This window comes from Pelophylax lessonae (assembly GCF_965119305.1).
Source record: "Pelophylax lessonae genome assembly, chromosome: 4".
Taxonomy (NCBI): domain Eukaryota; kingdom Metazoa; phylum Chordata; class Amphibia; order Anura; family Ranidae; genus Pelophylax; species Pelophylax lessonae.
This window is the reverse complement of record NC_138771.1, coordinates 453,302,502-453,326,011: the sequence shown is the minus strand read 5'-3', so window position 1 is coordinate 453,326,011 and position 23,510 is coordinate 453,302,502. Positions and strand designations below refer to the sequence as shown.

Sequence of the window (23,510 nt, the reverse complement as noted above, 5' to 3'; positions counted from 1 at the left end):
TCGTATATAGCTTTAACTAAATTATTTCCTGTAGGTTCCTATATGGAGGTCCTTGTGCAGGCACTTCCAGTTATCGGACGAGAACTTGTCTGGACTTGGGGGAGAATTGGGGGATGTATGTTATCCTTTGAAGACAATTGAATAGTTTATATCTCAGACACTTGGGTGCAGAAGTTAGTATCCCAGGCTATAGCCTGGGCTTTTGCTTCCTGGCTCCTCCTCTGTTTCTCACCTAAAGCCTTTCTGTTTCTCCACATAGATTAGCAAATCCCTTTCGAGCTATCCAAGTTCTTTCCGATCATGGTATAATAGCTCCGGTGCCTGTGGCAGAAAGGTTCCAGGTGTTTTTGCAAACCGCTCACCATTCCCTAGCCCAAAGGAGACATTCACTCCATTCTAGATCTTAAATATCTAAATATAATAATCCTAAGGCTTCTGCTTGGAATCTTCTAAATCTGTCATTGCTTAAATGTCCCCGTTTTTCAAGCGCATCAGCGGCTCTTGCAGTTTTCTGTAGTGCCACTACACTACCAATTTATAGCCTTGCCTTTTAGCTGCACCTTGGGTATTCATTAAGCTACTGGCCCCATTTTTTAGCCCTGCTGTGCTTTTGTGGAATCCCCATTTTGGGATATGTAGATTCCTTGTTGAGGAAAATGTCAGCTTGAACCCTGTTGGGATGATGTTAACCATACAGATGTTACAGCAATTTGGATGCATCCAGAAACATCAGAAATTTCCGATGGAACTGACTCATCAGTAGGAATGTCTGGGCCAAGCCTGGGGTGCAGCTCAGGCCAGTGTTCCTTCTACAGAAGAAACTTCAGACACTTATAGTCTCAGGTTTGAACTCTCAAGTTCAGAAGCAATTTGACTCTTTTCATAAGAGTCCTGGGTCTGATGGTAGGAAGGCCATCACATTTGCCCAGTTTTACTCCAGACCTCAGAAATACAACATTTTGTCATCCTGGGATAAATCTGTCCAGTCTCTGGACAGACAGATTAGTCTGTCAATGAAAACCAGGTTGCCCTGTCCTTGTGGCTCAGGAATCATGGAAGTCCTTCCTTCCTGTCTTTCGGAGGATCCATGCAATGAACACCAGCCTTTTGGGATGGGGAGGAGTCCTGGGCACCCTTTTATTTGGTCTTGTTTTCTGATCAACATCCTAGAACTTTTGGCAATTTGGCTTTCTCTGCAGCATTGGACCATCTTACTAAAGGGTCATCTGATCCAGATTTAGTCGGCTACAGCAGTGTTGTTCCAACCATTGGGAAAGAACCAGAGGTCAATCAGATCCTTTCATTGGCAGAACTTCACATTCCAGCCTTGTCAGCAATTGACAAGAAGACTTCTTCAGTCAACAGTGCCTGGACCCAGGGATGTTTCTCTACACTCTGAGGTGTTTCAAGACCTGTGTTGCAGGTTGGGGAGGCCAGATGTGGATCTCCAGTTTTACCCGAAAACTGTACAGTTTCGTTTACAGGTACAGGGATCCTCTGAAATATGCCTCTGCTCCCCTCATCTGCTTTGCAGGAACAAGAGAGGACATTTCAGTAATTCTCATTGCTACAGACTGGCCCAAAAGAATGTCCTGGTAAGATTCCTGCAAACGCTCCTTGGGCTCTGCCAGATTGTCAGGATCTTTTGTCCCAAGGAATGATTTGCCATCCTGTTTCCTGGTTGTTGGCTTTAACAGCATGACTTTTGAAGCCCAGATTTTGTGGGAGGTGGGCATATCTAAAGCCCCGTACACACGCATCGAAAATTGGCAGGGAATTTTCGTCCAACGTCCGATCTGCCGATTTTCGGCTTGTTAGTATGATGCTTCCGACAACCGTCTCCAACTTTTCGGCTGAAAAAAATCTGGTGTGCAGACTATAAAATTTTTGTTGGCCGTCCAAACAAGGCTGATTTTCGTGCAGTCAGTACTGATTTCGACAGGGAAAAATCTTATGAGCAAGACTGGGCATGCTCGGATAAGAAAGAACACAAAGAAAGCAAACCAGCACATGACATCACTACAGAAGCAGATTTTTGTTGGGCGAGAAAATTCATGTGCAGTCTAGGCACATTCCAACCAACAAAACACAACTCTGGACAAAAGACGGACGATCGGTCGGCCGATAATCGTTGCATGTGTACGGGGCTTTAGTCTGCACTCCCAAGGTGCTAAAAGGTAGAAAGGTCTACTTCTCACAAGTTCCATCATCGGACATGGAAGACATGTTTCACTTGATGTGTGTCTTAGGCCTACTCCAGTAGTTACTCCATGGGCCAAACACTCTCCTCCATACAGCTGGGTATAGGCCAGTGTTTGGTTTCAGGTTTTTGTTCTGTTACAGGTCTTGTTGGCTCTTTTATACAGAGTTTTCCTTTGTGGCTCATCCCATACATTCCCTGTGACTCTGGGATATGAATCTGGTTCTCTCTGCTTTAGTTCCTAAACCACTTATAGAAATGTATTCCTCTATTCCCAGCCACAAAATGGTTTTCTTGTAGCCATCACCTCCACAAAGCAAGTGTCTAAACTTGGTGGCCTTGTACTGCAAGGAACTTCCTCTTGTTTTGCATTTTTCATTGTTCACTATTGTCTGGATATGGTTAGTACTTTGAGGCTTTATCACTTAGCCACTTCTTCTTTCAGGAGGACCAATTCCCTTTTTGCAATCCTGAATGGACCCTGTAAAGGTGCACAAGTTTCTCCTTCCACCATCTCTGGGTGGCTCAGGCAACCAATCATGCACATTTATTGTAAGCTCTAATGAGCAGGGCACTCTAAATCCTCCTGTATTGAATTGTATTGTAACTGTATTGTCTTCTCTCATATTGTAAAGCACTGCGTAAACTGTCGGCGCTATATAAATCCTGTATAATAATAATTTATAATAATCAAGGATCCACTCTTACCATTAAGGCACTTTCAGCTAGATTTGCGAGTGTATCTGAGTGCTTTGAGTTTCAGGATCAAGAAACTGTTTCTCAGATTTTCAAGGTTGTCACTTGGCCTTTGGTTTACATGTTCTGTAAGTTCTACCAGGTGGACATTGTGACCTCCATTTGATGTCCAACTTCAGGCATAAGGTGCTTAATTATTTGAGGCAGTCCTGGGTTTTTTTTTTTTTTTGATCCCCTCAGGCCTGTTAGTGTTTGTTTGCTGTGTTGCACCACTCCTCAGTTGGACTGCCTTTGGACATCCCGAATTGATGAAAAAAAAAAAATCATCCTTTCATGATGGACAACAATTCCCTGCTCACCTTTTCACAGCAACCAAGCTTACTATTGTGCCAAAGCATGGAAATCTCCTGTCCTTCGCTTTGAGGTGGTGAAACACCATATGCACATTATCATGCTGAAAAACTGACAGCCATATTGACCGACTCCCACAAGAAAATCCTTCCAATTTGGCATCCTTGGAAATCCCACTGTAATCCAGGGTGTTTTGACCTTTCACTGCTAGAAATCTGATATTTCTTCACTTTTGACCCCTGGGACTTCTGTTTCTCTCTCTCTTTTTTTTTTTTTTTTGAAAATCTATTTGAGGTTTATAAGTGCATACCAAAGTAACATATAAACAAAACAGCAACAAGACACAGCTGTATAAACTCTTGCAGGGGCAACGATAATGTCATTTTACGAGCAAAAAGCCTTTCTTTTGTTTACTTTCTCCCTTTTTATGCCTTTTTATTTCGCTTTTTTTTTCTTCTCTTCGCCCTTTTCTCTTGATTGCCTACTGCGCATATTATTTTTTCAATGACCACCTGCTGTCTTCCCTGTGTTCAGATAGAGTAGTGAATTATGTCCTCACCTGCTGAGTTTCTCACAGTCCCCTCGTTTGCAGGGCTTTTACCTTTACACACCTTAGGCACGTTATTGTTGTTTGTGTGCTTTCGATTGTATATGGACCCTGGTCCAACCATTATGTGTCTTGTTACTCTTTCTTGTGTATTCTCATGCTTTTCCTTAATGCATGATGTATCTTTGAATTTTTGATAAACGTTAATAAAATCTTTTTTGAAAGAAAAAAAACATTATTATTGTACTTGATTTAAACCCTAACTAAATGACAGAAGCAAACAATTGCACTAATATTTCCATAAAAATAGGATGTTTGTACTCTTCAAAAAATCTTCTCTTGTAGTCCATTAAGGGACACCGCTCCTGCCCCTCTGCTCATGATAATGCTCTCAGCACTGCTTTGCTATAAAGCTGAGGCTTGCAGGTATCAGGAGACGTTCTTCTGACCTAGACTTAATGTGTTATTCAGTGAACTCCAAGAAAATGATTTTATTGTGAGTAGGGATGCACCGATCTGACATTTTTGGTCCCGATCTTTTGCTTTGTGAAATCACCGATCCCGAGTCCGATCCGGAAGTACTGTTTTGTGAGCTTATAACAAAATAATACTTCCGGATCGGTATCGGCAGATACCTTATAACAATTGTGCATTCAAAATCTAAAACGTCATGGGTTTAGTCTTTAAGAGATTAAACTTCCCTCCTCCAGACTGAACGAAAAGATACATTGTAATCATTGTGTTTACTTAACTGGGAGAGTTGAAAGGCATTTGCAGGAGGCTCTTTTTTTCTTTTCTTTGACAGCTGTTCTCTGCTCCCTCACAAGCTATAAAGAGCAAAACCGGATCGGCCCGTGGATCTGTTAATTTTACCGATCCGCCGATCCAGCTATTTTGCCCATATCGGGGCCGATATCAGATCCGAATATCGGATCGGTGCATCCCTAATTGTGAGTACAAAAATCTTGTCTTTATGGAAAATAAATATGGCAATTTTTTATATGATACACATATTGCTTTAGTAAACTAAATGTTGTCTAGTTTGGGTTTAGACCTACTTTAGGAGTCTTGGAGCATATTGTTTTTATTGTGAAGATTTACAGTGTGGCAAGTGGAACAAATCTTATGCTGTTTAGGAAAAAATCCCAACCGTACTCAGTAGGGATGCACCGAAATGAAAATTTTGGGCCGAAACCGAAAATGCAGGATGCCCTTGGCCGAAAACCGAAACCGAAAATTACTTTTTTTCCCAATAAAAATTTAAAATGGATAGAACAGGGGCATACACCAAAAACAGGCAGTGGCGTACACCTGTCCCTGCCACCCTGTCACAGTATATGTACTGTGATGGGTTGGCAAGAGGTTAATTTAATTACCAATGGTATTTGTATTATGAAGCATGAGGGGTTAATGTATTGTCACTGCTGGTCACTCATCTATTAGTGACCGACCAGTGGCAGTTAATTAACCCCTTTGTGCTGCATTAGTGCAACCAGTATCAGTGCAACCAGTGTTAATTAACACTGATACTGGTTGCACTAATGCAGCACAAAAGGGTTAATTACCTGCCACTGGTCGATCACTAATAGATGAGTGACCTGCAGTGACAATACATTAACCCCTCATGCTTCATAATACAAATACCATTGGTAAGCTGCCTCAGCTCTCCCCCATCTCCCCCCCACCGCCTCAGCGTCCCCCTCTTCGGGTGTCCTTCATTCAAAAGTCCTGCCTCTGGCCGGCGGCACCGCCTCTCAATGACGTCCCTACTACGATCTGTGCATTATGAATGGACATACCAGGCGGGGGGCGGGGCGAGCGGCCGCTATAGATAGAACTATGTGAATTATCCCTGTCAGCTCAGCACGACTGTGTGTGAATGAGAACAGAACTGACCTGACACCGGGCGGGGGGGGCGGGCGGAGCGGCCGCTATTAGCTGTAACTATGTGAGAGCTTCACTTCCCTGTCAGCTGAGATACATGCCTGACAAGGAAGTGGAAGGGCTCACATAGTTACAGCTAATAGCGGCCGCTCCCCCCGCCCCCCCCTCCCCCCCCCCCCGCCCGGTGTCAGGTCAGTTCTGTTCTCATTCACACACAGTCGCGCTGAGCTGACAGGGATAATTCACATAGTTCTATCTATAGCGGCCGCTCGCCCCGCCCCCCCGCCTGGTATGTCCATTCATAATGCACAGATCGTAGTAGGGACGTCATTAAGAGGTGGACGGCCGGCCAGAGGCGGGACTTTTAAAACCTGCCCTGCGCTGCGCCCTCCTCCTTCCTCACGGCGGCCATATTTATTTTCGGCACTGTTAACCCATTATCGGCCGAAATTAGCTCATTTTCGGCCGATAATTTCGGTGGCCGAAATTTCGGTGCATCCCTAGTACTCAGACAACCACTCAGTTTGTATAATCCATATGCAAACATGTTTACCCTCATCTCTAGCAAACTGTTCACCGAGTTTTCCTGCTGCTCTGAACACAGATCTATTCTGTACAACCTCTATAACTTGGTCTACAGTGGGTAAGGTCCAGAACCTAGCCTACATATTGAAAAGATTTCGAAGAATATGGTTTTTCCAAAAAAACAAACTCCTGACAGTTGGATGCTTTAGTTATGAGGTGATCCATTAATGCAGAGTGACCAGTGCCCCCATTAATGCAGAGTGACCAGTGCCCCAATTAATGCAGAGTGACCAGTGCCCCCATCCACATATGTCTTGTGTACCTGTCGTTTTATCTCCTCAAAGGAGTGGAATGGCATTTTCCATGCCTTCGCAACTATCTGCTTCGTGGCCACAAAAAAATGGGTCGCTAGTGCACGTTGCCTTTTTGTCAGTCCCAATATCTGATATGAAGCAAGACTTCCCACAGATCTTTGCGTATGTTTGATTGCAATATCGTATTGACCAGGGCATAAACTTGAATCTACAGTCCTTTAACCTTAGGGCATGTCCTCCATGTATGCTTCATATCACCTGTGTCTGAGCATCCCCAAGAGCAATGAGCTAGATATGTAGGGAGGTGCTTTTACAATTCTCACTGAGCTATATTGACACATTGACATAACCTTAAATGATTTTTCCAATGCTACAACATTCCTCCATGAGCGGAATAGAGCCTCCCAGTTCTTGGACCAATCTTCGAGGAATTGTGGGGAACCAAAGTCTGCCTCCCAGCGTGAACAATAGAAAGGTGTTTCGGCATTGGAGGCATTCATAAGGGATGAGTACATTAATGAAATGCTTGATTTTTCTAACAGAAGACGATCCGATCAGTTTGAAATTAGCATAAAAGGGGAAAGGTGTCCATGGGCAGAGCAGTCTGGCAATATGGATGATTTTTTATTGACAGGAGCTGAAGTAGAGTTGTCTGAACTGCCTTTCTAAAAGTTGATTGTATAACCGGAATCCTTACTGTATCTTATCTTCCAGATACTGGTTTTAGATGGCAAGTTGCTGCGTACTGAGCCTGCCACTGTAATGGAATCTGTGCAGAAATTCTTAGGAGTTGCGAATGTTGTGGACTATCACAAAACACTGGCGTGAGTACATATGCTTTCTTACCTGGTTTCTACTGGGCTGCTGAGAAGGATCTCAAGTCTTTCTGCAGTTTGATTACATAAAGTAATTTTTTTTCTCTACTGCCTCTTTATTGTACAGTCCTGTGGAAGATCTGCATATGAAGTAGACAGTACTCTCCTGTAAAAACACAAATAATGATCACATTCATATAACAAGAGCAGTGGAGAATTTGAGACTGTAGCTGTGAGTTCCCCTTGTAAAACAAATACTGTGTTTTATTGCTCTTATAAAATCTAAAATTGATCTTACATATATGTTAAAGAACAGCATACTTTTTTCCAGTCTACATGCTTTTCACTTGGCAAGGCAAGTCTATCATTAGGACTATTATGCAAAATCCATAATACCAGCATTGGTGTCTTTTTTTCCAGGTTGGACTCCAAGAAGGGATTTTGGTGCCAACTTCTGGATGGTGGGAAAACCAAATGCCTGGGGAAGAGTAAGGGCAGAAAATACCCAGATATGGATTCAGATGTAAGTTTTCTATAGAAACTGCAGCAGTCTTTCAGTGTTGTATACTTTGTAGTAGATTTCCACTTGCAGAATCACCAGCAAGCCACAGGTCAATGTAAATAGACCACTGATCAACCACTTTAGTACCTAATTAGTTGTATTGTTCCACTGCAAATTTTTGGATAGCAGATACTCAAAAATCCTTATGTCAGTGGCTAAAATAACGGTCACTTTCACACCAAAAAATAAATAAAAAATTGCTGACTGCACATACATGCAGTCGCTTTCAGTGCCCCCACTCTGCCAGAATACCAAACCGGCCAGATCAGAAAAAGTTTAGTCACTATATGGTAGTGTTGGAGCTTACTCATTGTCCTTACATTCCTATTAGCCCATCATTGTGATGGGCTGCCTTACTGGTCAATATTTATGTGTAGGAAGTTGGGGAGGCAAGCTACACTACCATGAAGTGCATTTCGCCTGCTCAGAATACTCCAGCAGTCATGCAAAGCAGAGGCATTGAAAGCTGCTGCTGGTATGGACAGGTACCGCAAAGTACTTACGCTTTACAGTATACCTGTCAGCACCTTTTTCTGTTTATGCAGAAAATGATGTGCAGCGCTAGTACATCAAAGATCCATAATCATCCTAAAACTCTGTGAAAAAACATAAATATGTGCAAATATATAAAAAAGTGTGAACGTTTCCAGTTTTTATAGCAAAAAGTCTGTGCTGTATTAGCTGAGAACACCATTTGCTGGCTAAATATAAGCACATCTTCTTAAAATGCAATTTCTTTATCGTTCATTGACAGACGCAGCTCCATATTCTTCTTGACCATTGGGTTATGCTGCCCCCTACAGGAGTAGGACACTAGGCAGGAAAAAACTTTACCACGCCTATGGGGCAGTCCCTGCAGGCATACACCCACACACTCTGCTATAGGCTTCAGTTTTGTTGCAAGCAGTGTTTAGGACCTAGTTCCTGGCGGGGACTTCGGTCTTAGCTTGCTTTTTTATTTTAAAGGGAACCTTTGTTAAAAATTTTATTATTTTAGCTAGTTATGTTTCTGAGAGAACTGCAATCAACAGCCAGCCTGAGTTTTGGACTAGATATCTAAGAACCTTAAGGTCTCCCAGCCAGGGCTGGCGCTCCCGCTAGGCGAACTAGGCAGCCGCATAGGGCGCCCTGCACTTAGGGGGCGCAGCCACAGCTGCTGGTTTCCCTACTAGCCTGGGACGTCCCGGGTTTGCAGGGCCGATGCTGGCGGGTGAACTGTAGCAGGGGGGCGCCATACAGTATACTTCTCGCTTGGGCTGGTGACGTCTATCATAGGAGCCAGTCCAGGAGGCGGGACTTCGTATGACAGTCTCCCTGCCGGGTAAGCAGATGAACTTGGCTTTTTGTAATCATGCGGCGTTCTAATCCGCACTGGTCAATCTGCATTAATGGGGGGACACGGATCACTCTGCATTAATGGGGGCACACGGATCACTCTGCATTAATGGGGGCACACGGATCACTCTGCATTAATTGGGGCACACGGATCACTATGCATTAATAGGGGCACACGGATCACTCTGCATTAATGGGGGCACGCACACTGATCACTCTGCATTAATGGGAGCACGCTGATCACTCTGCATTAATGGGAGCACGCTGATCACTCTGCATTAATGGGGGCACACTGATCACTCTGCATTAATGAGGGCATGCACACTGGTCACTCTGCATTAATGGGGGCACACTGATCACTCTGCATTAATGGGGGCACGCACACTGGTCACTCTGCATTAATGGGGGCACGCACACTGGTCACTCTGCATTAATGGGGGCACACTGATCACTCTGCATTAATGGGGGCACACTGATCACTCTGCATTAATGGGGGCACGCACACTGATCACTTTTCATTAATGGGGGCACGCAAACTGATCACTCTGCATTAATGGGGGTGCAAACACTGGTCACTCTGCATTAATGGGGGTGCACACACTGGTCACTCTGCATTAATGGGGGCACACTGATCACTCTGCATTAATGGGGGCACACTGGTCACTCTGCATTAATGGGGGCACGCACACTGGTCACTCTGCATTAATGGGGGCACGCACACTGGTCACTCTGCATTAATTGGGGCACGCACACTGGTCACTCTGCATTAATGGGGGCACACTGGTCACTCTGCATTAATGGGGGCACACTGGTCACTCTGCATTAATGGGGGCACACTGGTCACTCTGCATTGATGGGGGCACTGGTCACTTTGCATTGATGGGGGCACTGGTCACTCTGCATTAATTGGGGCACTGGTCACTCTGCATTAATTGGGGCACTAGTCACTCTGCATTAATGGGGGCACTGATCACTCTGCTTTGGATGGGGGCACTGGTCACTCTGCATTAATTGGGGCACTGGTCACTCTGCATTAATGGGGGCACTGGTCACTCTGCATTAATGGATCACTGGTCACCCCCCTCTCTGACACATTGTTCCCCCCCTCTGACACATTGCTCCCCCCCCTCTGACACATTGCTCCCCCCTCCCTGGCACACTGCTCCCTCCTCCCTGGCACACTGCTCCCCCCCTCTCTGACACACTGTAAGTGATGCAAGTATAGGGGGGAGTATGGGGAATGCATGGAGTGTGCTGCGAGTATAAGGAAATAGGAACATTTTGAAGTTTTTTTTATTTATTTATTTGGGGGGGGGGGGGCGCAAGTAGCTGGTCTTGCCTAGGGTGCAGAATAGTCTAGCACCGGTCCTGCTCCCAGCCCGGGCAGTAAGCATGTGCAGGGTATAGCCCAACACAAGGCCTCGCCATGACAGAGCCCCAATGGACGGGGGCTGGCCAGCGAGTGAAACACCTCGCTGGGACGCACTCGACCTGGTTTGGCCTGAGTCGCAGCGTACCCCTTGGCCGTCAGTACCCCCACCCTGAGTGGAGAGGCAGTCTGTCCGGAGTGGTGCCCACACTATATCGTTGGTATGGTGAGAAAGTGTCCCCCCATAACTCTGGCGGTCTCGGGATGGATGTGGTCCCCTCCCTGGGAACGTCGGACCCTCAGGTACCCCTCATTTTCCCTGCCTCTCGGTAGGTATCAGGCTCCCCCACGGCCTCCCTCCCCATCAGTCATAGAGGTACCTACCTCAGTCAGCGACGGGGGTCCTCCTGAAATGGACATGCCGAAGTCGCTATAGCGGATCCCCTGGGGGGGGGGGGGTTAATCCTTGTGGGGGCCCTGCTGGGACCCCCAGATGCCACTTATATTTTTGACCCCTTAGGGGGTCCTGGAGATCGCATGGCGGGCCATGGGGGCCGCCATTTTGCTGTAGAATTGTTCAGCCTTATTTTGCAGACTTCCCTATTGAAATGCATGGGCGGCCATGTTTTTGTGGTTTCCTCATAGGAATGCATTGAGCGGCCATTTTCTTGAAGTCCGCGATTGCTGGACAGCAGGGAGCAGCTAGGCCTTTACTCTAGTGAATGACTCGGGTATTTCCTCTTCCTGTGAAGATCGTTTTTCTACACAGCAGAAAGATTCTGTTCTCCATATCGATTGTTATGTTTATTGGGGTTCCTGTAGGTCTTCCTCGCTCACCCTGTTATCGGCAGTGCTAGTGGCTGGGACTTGTAGTACCGCTGGTGCAGCGGTGCAGTCCATTTTTGTGCAGTTTTCTTAAAGTGACACTGCATTATTCCAGGGTTCATAATCGAGTCCCATGAACAAATTTCACCTACTGATCTCCTCCTTGCAGTTGTAGGGACCTCCAGGTTGCAACCCCTGTCTGCCTTAATGGCACAGTTTTTGAAAACCCGGTGTCAAAAGTGGATGTGATTATCAAAAATACCACTAGTAAAAAGCGCCCTATGCCCCCCACCTCCCCTGTATCCTCAGATTCTGAGGTAGATATGGCTGCCGCGGACACATGCCATCCCAAGGGATCTGCGTCATTGCACTCAGATGGTGAGGACGATATATCCTCGTCTGCAGCTGTGCGGTAAAGCGTGCTGGTGGAGGCACTTATAGTGTCAGTACAGGAAACTCTAAAAATGGGGGATGATTCTGCAGCGCCAGGGACGCAGGTGTCTTTTAGCACTCACAAATCCCAGAAGTCGGGCAAGGTTTTCCCTTGTCCGGAACTTTTTGACAAAATTGTCAATGAACAGTGGGGGCGCATCAAACAGATATTAGTGGTGCCAAAGCGTTTTAAAAGGCGCTACTCATTCTCGGATGTGGTGTCCGTAAGATGGACTGTACCACTGAAGGTTGACCATCCAGTCTCAAGACTGAACAAATCTACTGTGGTACCAGTGGAGGAGTCCCCAGTCTTAACAGACCCCGTGGATAGACGGATTGAGTCCCTGTCCCGCCACTTACACTTGATAGCGGGCTCAATACTTAAACCGATCTTCGTGATCACTCTGGTGTCCCAGACCATAACGAAATGGGCAAAGTTACTAAAAAGTGACGGAACAGCTCTCCCTGGGTCTGACAGAGCTAACGGACCAAATGGTCCAAGCCCTACTATTTTTATGTGATGTGCCGCTAGATGCGGCCCCCCTTGTAGCCAGAGTGTCTGCGGTGGGGGTAGCTATTAGACGCATGGTGTGGCTAAAAAGCTGGTCTGCAGATCAGTCCTCAAAAAAATGCTCTATCAGATCTCCCCTTTTTGGGAGACCGTTTTGTATGGTTCCTCATTGGATGAGTTAATCAAAGGACTCACAGGTTGGAAGAGTACTCTTCTTCCTCAATTCGCCATGGGCAAGTCACCGCTTAATAAACAGGGGCCTTATTTCACAGCCCGCAGGCGGCCCTTTCGTGCTTCCAGCATGCAGGAGAAAGGATCTAAGCCATTTAGCTCTTTTGGGGGTTCCAAGAAGACATGGTTGAGTAAGCCGAGAATCCAGACCTGCTGACAAATCCTGCATAAAGAGACTCCCTAACCCATAGGATGGGGGGATGTCTTCGCTTCAGAGTATCTGAATTGGCGGTGCTGTCCTACCGTTCACCTTATCAGGTGGTCCACAGAGATAAAGTGGTACTTCGACCTAATCAGTTGTTTCTTCCTAAGGTGGTTTCTAATTTCCATCTGAATGAAGACATTGTGCGGCTTTCACTCTGTCCTAAGCCCAAGCATCCCAATGAAATTTCTTTGCATTCTTTGGATGTGGTTTGGGCAATTAGAGTTTACCTGGCGGCTACTGAATCCTTCAGGAAATCAGACTCTCTCTTTGTCCTCACCGAAGGACCTCGAAAGGTATTTGCTGCGTCTGCTGTGACCATATCCAGATAGATCAGGCAGACGGTGGTACAGGCTTATTCACTGAGAGGTCAGGTTCTACCTTTCCCTGTGAAGGCGCATTCTACTAGGATGCTGAGTGCCTCTTGGGCTTTTTGCCATCAGGCGTCAGTAATGCAAGTTTGCAAGGCGGCAACCTGGTCGTCTGTACAAGTTCAAAAAATTCTACAAAGTAGATGTGTTGGTGTCCTCGGATGTTTCTTTTGGCCGCAAGGTTTTGCAGGCTGTATTAAAGAGAAAATATTCTCTTTGAGGGTGTATGTTGTTTCTAGTTGAGATCCATGTTACTTGGTTGGCTAAGTTTAGCCTTTAGGGAGTTACGTTCTTTTCTGCGTTTTTTTTCCCTCCCCTCATGCAAATGCTTTGGGACGTCACAATGGTCAAGAAGAATATGGAGCTGCGTCTGTCAATGAACGATCGAGAAAACTGGATTTTTGACTTACCGTAAAATCCTTTTGTCTGAAGTTCATTGACAGACACAGCACCCGCCCCTCTAATTATGAATGGGATGGGGTTTTTTTCTTCTAAACACTGCTGCAACAAAACTGAAGCCTATAGCAGAGTCTGTGGGTGTATTCCTGCAGGGACTGCCCCATAGGCGTGGTAACGTTTTTTTGTTTTTTTTTTCCTGCCTAGTGTCCTACTCCTGTAGGGGGCAGCATAACCCAATGGCCAAGAAGAATATGGAGCTGTGTCTGTCAATGGACTTCAGAGAAAATAATTTTACCTTAAGTCAAAAATCCAGTTATTTTATATTTTTACTAAATGTATATTATATTTATACACTGGAGATCAAAATTAGAGAACAATTTATAAACACTTGATTTTTTCAGAAATAATGTAATCTTCATTGCTCAACATTTGATAGAATTTTTGTTGTGGCTATACCATGCTAATAGAACAGTCTTTTTCAAAATAACCAAGGCACTTCACCAAGAAAATATCAGAGTTAGAACTTACCAGTAACTCTGTTTCCAAGAGTCTTCCAGGACAGCCCTTGAGAGATGGAGCTCCTCCTACCAGACCGGAAACACATTGCCATCAGCTCTTTAAAAGGCGGTCCCTCAGGCACCTGGTCAGTTTTATCCAAGAACCGAAGGACAGAGCTGAAAAACAGTTAAACATAGTGCGGAACAGTATATCATTAATTTTATTAATGTAGAAAAAAGGGTGGGAGAATCTGCTGTCCTTGAAGACTCCTGGAAACAGAGTTACCGGTAAGTTCTAACTCTGATTTTTCCCCAGTCGTCTTCCAGGACAGCCCTTGAGAGGATTAACAAGTACTCACCCTAGTTCCTTTTAGGGGGGGACCACTGCTTGGAGGACTTTCCTTCCAAACACCTGATCCTGGCTACCCAAAATATCCAGACGGTAGTGTCGGATGAATGTTGAGATGCTTGACCACGTTGAGGCCTTGCAAATCTGCTCAGGGGTAGCACCGGCTCTTTCTGCCCAAGATGTGGCTAATGCCCTTGTGGAGTGTGCCTTGAGTCCCTCTGGTGGGTCTAAGTGCAAGATTTTGTATCCCTCTGAAATAGCCATCTTGATCCATCTGGCTATGGCCCCTTTGGAAGCCTGCTTCCCCTTGCGTTTTCCTGAGAACAGGATAAACAGGGACTCTGATGTTCTGAAGCCGTTTGTCGCTTCTAGGTAGGCAATGAGGCACCTTCTGACATCCAAATGGTGTAGTTGTTCTTCCTTGTCATTGGATGGTCTATTGCAGAAGGAGGGTAGTATTATGTCCTGGCTTCTGTGAAAGGTAGAGGCGACCTTGGGTATAAACGTCTGGTCGGTCCTGAGAATGACCCTATCCTCAAGAATCTGTAGGAAGGGTTCTCTAACGGAAAGGGCTTGTAGTTCGCGAACTCTGCGAGCGGAGGTTATAGCGACAAGAAAAACTGTCTTCAGGGTAATCGATCTTAAGGAAGCCTCTGATAATGGCTCAAAGGGTTCCTTAATAAGTGCCCTCAATACGATAAGTCCCAAGTCGGAAATTTAAGACAAGGTACTGGTCTAAGTCTAGAGATTGCCTTGCAGAATCTGCTAATGAGGGGATCCTGTTGTAAGGAAAACTGTAAATAAACTGATAGGGCAGCAATCTGTACCTTAATAGTGCTTAAGGACAGGCCCTTGTCGATACCCTCCTGTAGAAATTTTAGAATTGTAGGCGAGTCTGACTCTTCCTTTTTGGATTGTGCTAGCCACAAGTTGAACCTCCTCCAGACCTTCTGGTAAATCGCTCTTGTGACTGGCTTTCGGCTCTGTAGCAAGTTCTTGATCACTTTGTCAGAGAGCCCTCTAGATTTTAAGATGTCTGATTCAGATACCAAGCTGCCAAGTTTAGCATGGCTGGCCTGGGATGAATTACTGGTACCTGCGATAGCAGGTTCCGGTTGAAGGGTAACCTCCATGGTTGTTGATCCGTCAGGGATAATAGTAGTGAGAACCAATCCCTCTTTGGCCAAAATGGTGCAATCAGGATTAACGTGGTGTGTTCTGTCCTGAATTTTGCTAGGACCCTTGGGATTAGAAAAAGAGGGGGGAAGGCGTAGCATAGTCCTGAAAGTCCATGCGGTCTGAAACGCATCTACTGCCCTCGGCTGATCGAGGATTGAGCGAGCAAAAATCTGGCAGTTTGGCGTTCGCTCTGTTGGCGAATAAGTCGATCTCCGGATAACCCCATCTGGATGTTATCTGTGAGAAGACTCCAGGGTCTAAAGACCACTCCTCCTGTGAGATCAGTTGTCTGCTCAAAAAGTCCGCAAGGTTGTTCTGAGTACCCTTGAGGTGTACCGCTGAGAGGGGCTCCAAATTCTTCTCTGCCCAGAGAAATATTCCCTGTGCTACCTTCATTAAGGTGGGACTTCTGGTCCCTCCCTGCTTGTTTAGGTATGCCACGGAAGTTATGTTGTCCGACCGTACTTGTACGTGCTGGCCTTTGAGTTGCTCCTGGAAGGTTGCGATTCCCTTCTCTATGGCCTTCAATTCCTTGAAATTGGACGAACTGTGTCTCTCTGAAGAAGACCAGATTCCCTGTGTCCACTGACTCCCTAGATGGGCTCCCCATCCCCAGCTGCTGGCATCCGTTGTTAGGATGCATGAAATCTGAACTGTCCATGACAGTCCCTTGTTTAGGTTGGTCTGGTTCCTCCACCACCATAGCTCTTGTTTTACTCCTACTGGGAGAAGGACCTTGTCTTCTAGGTCTCTGTTCCCGAGGTTCTGTAGGTGGCCTCTGATGGAATCTGGCCCACCCAACTGCTGGGATGGAAGCGGTCATGAGCCCAAGTACCGACATAATCTCTCTTATTGACTTTGGAAGGTTGGTCTGCAGTTCTGCTGTTCTTTGTTCTATGCGCCGGATCTTCTCCTCTGGAAGTATCATTACCTGTTCTTTTGAGCGGATGATATATCCCAGGAACACTATCTCCTGTGAAGGTATGAGGTTTGATTTTTCGATATTGGTTATCCATCCTAGATGGGTAAGCCATTCCTGAGCCACTACTAGATCCTTGATCAGCTTTTCCTTGGTGGGAGCCATGAACAGCAGGTCGTCTAGATAAGGGATTATAGTTATGGCCCTGAGTCTTAGGGGAGCCAGAGCCTCTGCTAGGATTTTTGAAAAAATCCTTGGAGACGACGAGAGTCCGAATGGAAGAGCTCTGCTTTGGAAATGGTGGATTTTTTCCCCGATCTTTATTGCTATGCGTAGATGCTTCTGGGATCCCTCCCTTATGGGGATGTCGAGATAGGCAACTTTTAGGTCCATAGTTGCCATAAAACAATCCTTTTTGGAGCAAATTCCTTACAGAGTAAATTGACTCCATGCGGAATTTTTTGTACCTTATAGCGGCGTTCAGAGGCTTCAGGTTCAATATCAAGCGGAATTTTCCTGAGGGTTTCTGCACTAGGAACACATGGGAATAGAAACCCTTTCCTTCCTCTTGCTTTGGTACAGGAATTAAGACCCTCTGGTCTACCATTTCTCCTAGAAGTAGTGGCAGGGCCTGTGCTTTCGCCGGGTTTCTGGGTAATTTGGTAATCGTCAATCTCGAGGGGGGTTTTTTGCTGAATTCCAAAGCACAACCCTTCTCGATGACTCCCCTGACAAAACTGTTGGAGGTTAGTTTTAGCCATTGGGGGAGGAATCTCTCCAACCTCCCTCCCACCTGGCCTCCAGCGTCACTGGGTCTTGGGATTTTGGCCAGGAGGGTTAAAGAGCACATTTGCCCTCGGTTTTCCCTTCTGACCTGTCCAATGCTTCTGCGGCCTTCCCGTAGCCGGGCGACCTCTGTCCTCCCTGGCTTGTCCCCTATAGGGACGAAAAGTCTTCCTTTGAAAAGCCCTCTTCTTCACGACTATTTCTCTACCTCTACTTAGCCTCCTCCAGGTAGTCCCAGACATGAATCTGGGTCACTGGACAGACCATGGAATCACCACTCTAGACGCCCTATATACTGGTGGTATCCTTAAATCTTTCCCACAACTGTCTTCGGAGTTCCATATCCCCAAGACCGAATGGTATAGACATGTCCAAATCAAATCCTGCCTGAAGCGCAATCCCCAATTCAGGGCCAACATCCCGAAGAGAATTTGGGAATTCCTCACGTCTTCTTCTCAGAGGGCGAAGGGTATCTCCACTATCTATCCTATTTTAAGCGGAAAAGGCGTTTTCTCCAAGTCTCCTCCCCTGCTCAAATGGGAACGAGATTTGGGGGAGTCCTTCTCCCCTCAACAGTGGTCCAAGGCCCTATCCCTGAGTAGTAAAGCCTCCTTGAGTGCCTCCATTAGAGAAATGCACCTTAAAATTCCACTTAGATGGTACCTCACACCTGACATAATAGCGAAGTTCCATAACGACACTCCTCCGACATGCTGGCGTTCCTGCGGCAAAATAGGCACTATTAAACATCTGTTGTGGTACTGCCCACCAATCCGCGCCCTCTGGTCTGAGGTTTTCCAGCTGCTAACCTCTATTACTCAGCTACCCCTGAACCCGACACCGGAACTGGGACTTTTGAACTTGACCATAGAGACTATCCCAAGACCGCTCCGTAAACTAGTACTGAACGTCCTATTCGCAACTAGACTGAGTATTACTAGAAAATGGAAGAATAGCCAACCCCCTTCCCTCCAGGACATCGTCCACACCACCCAACTGCACCACACGTACGAGTTGCTTGTAACCCCCAATTTTGAGTCTTACCGTAAGGAAAAGGACTTATGGTCCAACTGGGACCACTGGTATAATCTGAATATTTGTGTGTAATTTGATTGACGGCCGCTAGATGGCGCACTCCCACTGTTATGTGATTTCCAATGGAATAGAGTGAAGTAGTCATGCTCCAACCCCCCATTTGATACCTGTTATGGATGATGTAAGCTTTTCAGTTTAACCACTTAAGCCCCGGAGGATTTGGCTGCTAAAGGTCCAGACCCCTTTTTTCAACTTGGCACTTCGTGACTTTAACTGATAATTGCGCGGTCATGCAATGCAGTACCTAAACGAAATTTACGTCCTTTTTTTCCCACAAACAGAGCTTTCTTTTGGTGGTATTTGATCACCTCTGCGCTTTTTATTTTTTGCGATATTAATAAAAAAAGAGCGAAAATTTTGCAAAAAAATTACATTTTCAACTTTGTCTTTTAAAAAATATCCAATATACTCAATTTATGTCATTTTTTTTGGCCAAAATATATTTAGCTACATGTCTTTGACAAAAAAAAAATCAATGAGCGTATTTTTATTGGTTTGCGCAAAAGTTATAGCGTCTACAAACTATGGTGTAAATACTGAAATTTACGAAGCTTTAATTTCTGACTGCCTATCTAATTTCATGAAGTGCTAAAATGGCGGGGCAGTACAAAACCCCCCCAAACTACCACTTTTTGGAAAGTAGACATCCTAAGGAATGTTCTGAGGGGCATGTTGAGCTCATTGAATATTTTATTTTTTTGTCACAGGTGTTTGAAAAATGACAAAAATAATTTTTTTTTTTTTTTTTACACAAAGTTGTCATTGAAATGATATATTGCTCACACATGCCATGGGTATATGTGTAATTACACCCCAAAATATATTCTGCTGCTTCTCCTGAGTACAGGGATACCACATATGTGAGACTTTTTGGGAGCGTAGCTGTGTACGGGAGCCGGAAAACAAATCACCACCATCAGAATTTCAAAGGGCGTACATTTTTCATTGCATTTTCTCACTACCTATAACGGTTTTGGAGGCCCTGAAATGTCAAGATACCACAAAACCCCCCCAAATGACCCCATTTTGGAAAGTAGACACCCCAAGCTGTTTGCTGAGAGGCATGGTGAGTCCATGGAATATTTTATATTTTGCCACAAGTTTCGGGAAAATTACAATTTTTTTTTTTAATTTTTTTTTTTTTTACACAACGTTGTCACTAAAAGATAAATTTCTCACACATGACATGGGTATATGTGGAATGACACCCCAAAATACATTCTGCCACTTCTCCTGAGTATGGGGATGCCCCATGTGTGAGACTTTTTGGGAGCCTAGCTGTGTACAGGACCGCGAAAACCAATCAACACTCTCAGGTTTTCTAATGGCGTAAATTGTTCATGTCACCTCTGCACTACCTGTCGCAGTTTCGGAGGCCCTAAAATTCCAAAATAGCACAAAACCCCCCCAAATGACCCCATTTTGCAAAGTAGACACCCCAAGCTATTTGCTGAGAGGCATGGTGAGTCCATGGAATATTTTATATTTTGCCACAAGTTCCGGGAAATATATATATATATATATATATATATATATATTTTTTTTTTTTTTTTACACAAAGTTGTCAGTAAATGATATATTGCTCACACATGCCATGGGTATATGTGAAATGACACCCCAAAATACATTCTGCTGCTTCTCCTGAGTACAAGGATACCCCATGTGTGAGACTTTTTTGCAGTCTAGCCGCGTACAGGACCCGGAAAACCAATCTGCACCTTCTGGCTTTCTAAGGGCGTAAATTGTTGATCTCACTCCTTACTACCTATCACACTTTTGAAGTCCATAAAAGGCCAAGATGGCACAAAACCCCCCCAAATGACCCCATTTTGCAAAGTAGACACTCCAATCTATTTGCTGAGAGGCATGGTGAGTATTTTGCAGCTCTCATTTTTTTTTGGAAAATGAAGAAAAAACAGGAAAATGCATTTTTTTTCCTCTTTTTTCAATTTCCAAAACTTTGTGACAAAAAGTGAGATCTGCAAAACACTCAACATGCCTCTCTGCAAATAGCTCAGGGTGTCTACTTTCCAAAATGGGGTCATTTGGGGGGGTTTTGTGCTATCTTGGAATTTTAGGGCCTCCGAAACTGTGATAGGTAGTCAGGAGTGAAATCAACAATTTACGCCCTTGGAAAGCCTGAAAGTGGAGGTTGGTTTTCGGGGTCCTGTACTCGGCTAGACTGCAAAAAAGTCTCACACATGGGGTATCCCTGTACTCAGGAGAAGCAGCAGAATGTATTTTGGGGTGTCATTTCACATATACCCGTGGCATGTGTGAGCAATATATCATTTACTGACAGCTTTGTGTAAAAAAAAAAAAAAAATATATATATATATTTCCCGGAACTTGTGGTAAAATATAAAATATTCCATGGACTCACCATGCCTCTCAGCAAACAGCTTGGGGTGTCTACTTTCCAAAATGGGGTCATTTGGGGGGGTTTTGTGCTATCTTAGAATTTTAGGGCCTCCGAAACTGTGATAGGTAGTCAGGAGTGAAATCAACAATTTACGCCCTTGGAAAGCCTGAAAGTGGAGGTTGGATTTCGGGGTCCTGTACTCGGCTAGACTGCAAAAAAGTCTCACACATGGGGTATCCCTGTACTCAGGAGAAGCAGCAGAATGTATTTTGGGGTGTCATTTCACATATACCCGTGGCATGTGTGAGCAATATATCATTTACTGACAGCTTTGTGTAAAAAAAAAAAAATATATATATATATATATATTTCCCGGAACTTGTGGTAAAATATAAAATATTCCATGGACTCACCATGCCTCTCAGCAAACAGCTTGGGGTGTCTACTTTCCAAAATGGGGTCATTTGGGGGGGTTTTGTGCTATCTTAGAATTTTAGGGCCTCCGAAACTGTGATCGGTAGTCAGGAGTGAAATCAACAATTTACGCCCTTGGAAAGCCTGAAAGTGGAGGTTGGATTTCGGGGTCCTGTACTCGGCTAGACTGCAAAAAAGTCTCACACATGGGGTATCCCTGTACTCAGGAGAAGCAGCAGAATGTATTTTGGGGTGTCATTTCACATATACCCATGGCATGTGTGAGCAATATATCATTTACTGACAGCTTTGTGTAAAAAAAAAAAAAAAATATATATATATATATATATATTTCCCGGAACTTGTGGCAAAATATAAAATATTCCATGGACTCACCATGCCTCTCAGCAAACAGCTTGGGGTGTCTACTTTCCAAAATGGGGTCATTTGGGGGGGTTTTGTGCTATCTTGGAATTTTAGGGCCTCCGAAACTGTGATAGGTAGTCAGGAGTGAAATCAACAATTTACGCCTTTGGAAAGCCTGAAAGTGGGGACTGGTTTTCGGGGACCTGTACTCGGCTAGACTGCAAAAAAGTTTCACACATGGGGTATCCCTGTACTCAGGATAAGCAGCAGAATGTATTTTGGGGTGTCATTTCACATATACACATGGCATGTGTGAGCAATATATCATTTAGTGACAACTTTCTGTAAAAAAACAACAAAAAAAAAAGAAATAATAATTTTCCCGACACTTGTAGCAAAATATAAAATATTCCATGGACTCACCATGCCTCTCAGCAAATAGCTTTGGGTGTCTACTTTTCAAAAAGGGGTCATTTGGGGGGTGTTTGAACAATCCCGGCATTTTACGCTCAATCTTAGCCACACATCACCCACTCTTCTAACCACTTGAAAACCAAGCCTTTTCTGTGCCTTTTTGTTTACATGAAAAAATATTTTTTTTTTACTAGAAAATTACTTTGAACCCCCAAACATTATATATTTCTTTAAAGCAGAGGCCCTATAGAATAAAATGGTGGATGTTGCAATTTTTTTTGTCACACGGTATTTGCGCACAGATTTTCCAAACGCAATTTTTGCGAAAAAAATACATTTTTTTTAAATTTATTGCACAAATACACTATATAATTCCAATTTGTTTGGTAAAATTTAAAAGATGATCTTATGCCGAGTTCATAGACACCTGACATGACATGCTTTAAAAATTGCGCACACCTGCGCAGCGGCAAAAACGTACGTACATTTTTAAAAACCTTTAAAAGTCTCTACAGGTTACCACTTTAGACTTACAGAGGAGGTCTACTGCAAGAATTACTGCACTCGATCTGGCGATCGCGGCGATACCTCACATGCATGCTGAAATTGCGGTTTACATATGACACTAGACCAACGCTTGCGTGTGCCATTGCGCGCAAGCACGGGGGAAAGGGGGCGGAGCTCGATTTTTTTTTTTTGCTCTTTTATGTTATTTTGACACCTTTCCTTTAATTTTTTTTTTTTTTTAAATCATTTTTATTCCTATCACAGTGAATTTAGATATCCCCTATGATAGCAATCGGTAGTGACAGGTACTCTTTTTTTTAAAAATTGGGGTCTTTTATACTCTAGATCTCTCCTCTGACCTTAATGCTTCTGACCACGCCAAAATTGGTGTGATAAAATACTTTCCCAATTTCCCAATGGCCCTGTTTATTTCTGGCGAAAAAGAAGTCATGAAATGCTCGTAGCCTCCGGCATCTTAGGCCATAGAGATGATTGGAGCCATTCTAATCTTCAATTAGCTCTATGGTTAGATAACTGAACCACCGGCTGCACTCTCGGGTTAACCGGTGGGACAGGAGAGCCCGAGAAAAACCACGGAAGGCTGCGGTGGGGGGGAGGCCCCTCCCACTGCATGTAAAAGCAGTCTAGCGGCCAATTACCTGCTAGGATTGCTTTTACATGTAAGCCGACCGCTGGCTGTAAAAAACGATACCAAGATGATGCCTAAATCTGCAGGCATCATCCTGGTATAACCACTCAAAGTCCAGCAACGTACCAGTACATTGCTAGTCCTTGTTTGGCATATAGGTTTTTTTTTTTTCATGCAGCCTGTGGGCTGAACGGAAAAAAAGAGAACCTATCAGAAATCAGCACAGGAATAATGCGTAGTATTACTCATCATTAACCGCCCAAACAACCACCCACTGAATTTAATGATGGGTATACACGGCACTATCCACGTATACCAAAATAGGATTTTAACTGCAGTGCTGAAATCAGAAAATCACCACAGCTGCTATCAGCAAAGGTATCCATATATGCTGAGCGCAAACA

At 44.6% G+C, this 23,510-nt stretch overlaps 1 protein-coding gene across 1 annotated transcript in view; it reads left to right on the top strand.

Annotated features, from left to right (window-relative positions):
* The window catches only part of NDST1 (N-deacetylase and N-sulfotransferase 1), a 233,821-nt gene that overhangs the window by 192,497 nt on the left and 17,814 nt on the right, over window positions 1-23,510 (top strand). The window contains exons 13-14 of the mRNA XM_082256097.1: window positions 7,232-7,341; window positions 7,753-7,855. Of these exons, the coding sequence (XP_082112223.1) occupies window positions 7,232-7,341; window positions 7,753-7,855 (213 nt within the window). The remainder of the gene's footprint in view (window positions 1-7,231; window positions 7,342-7,752; window positions 7,856-23,510) is intronic.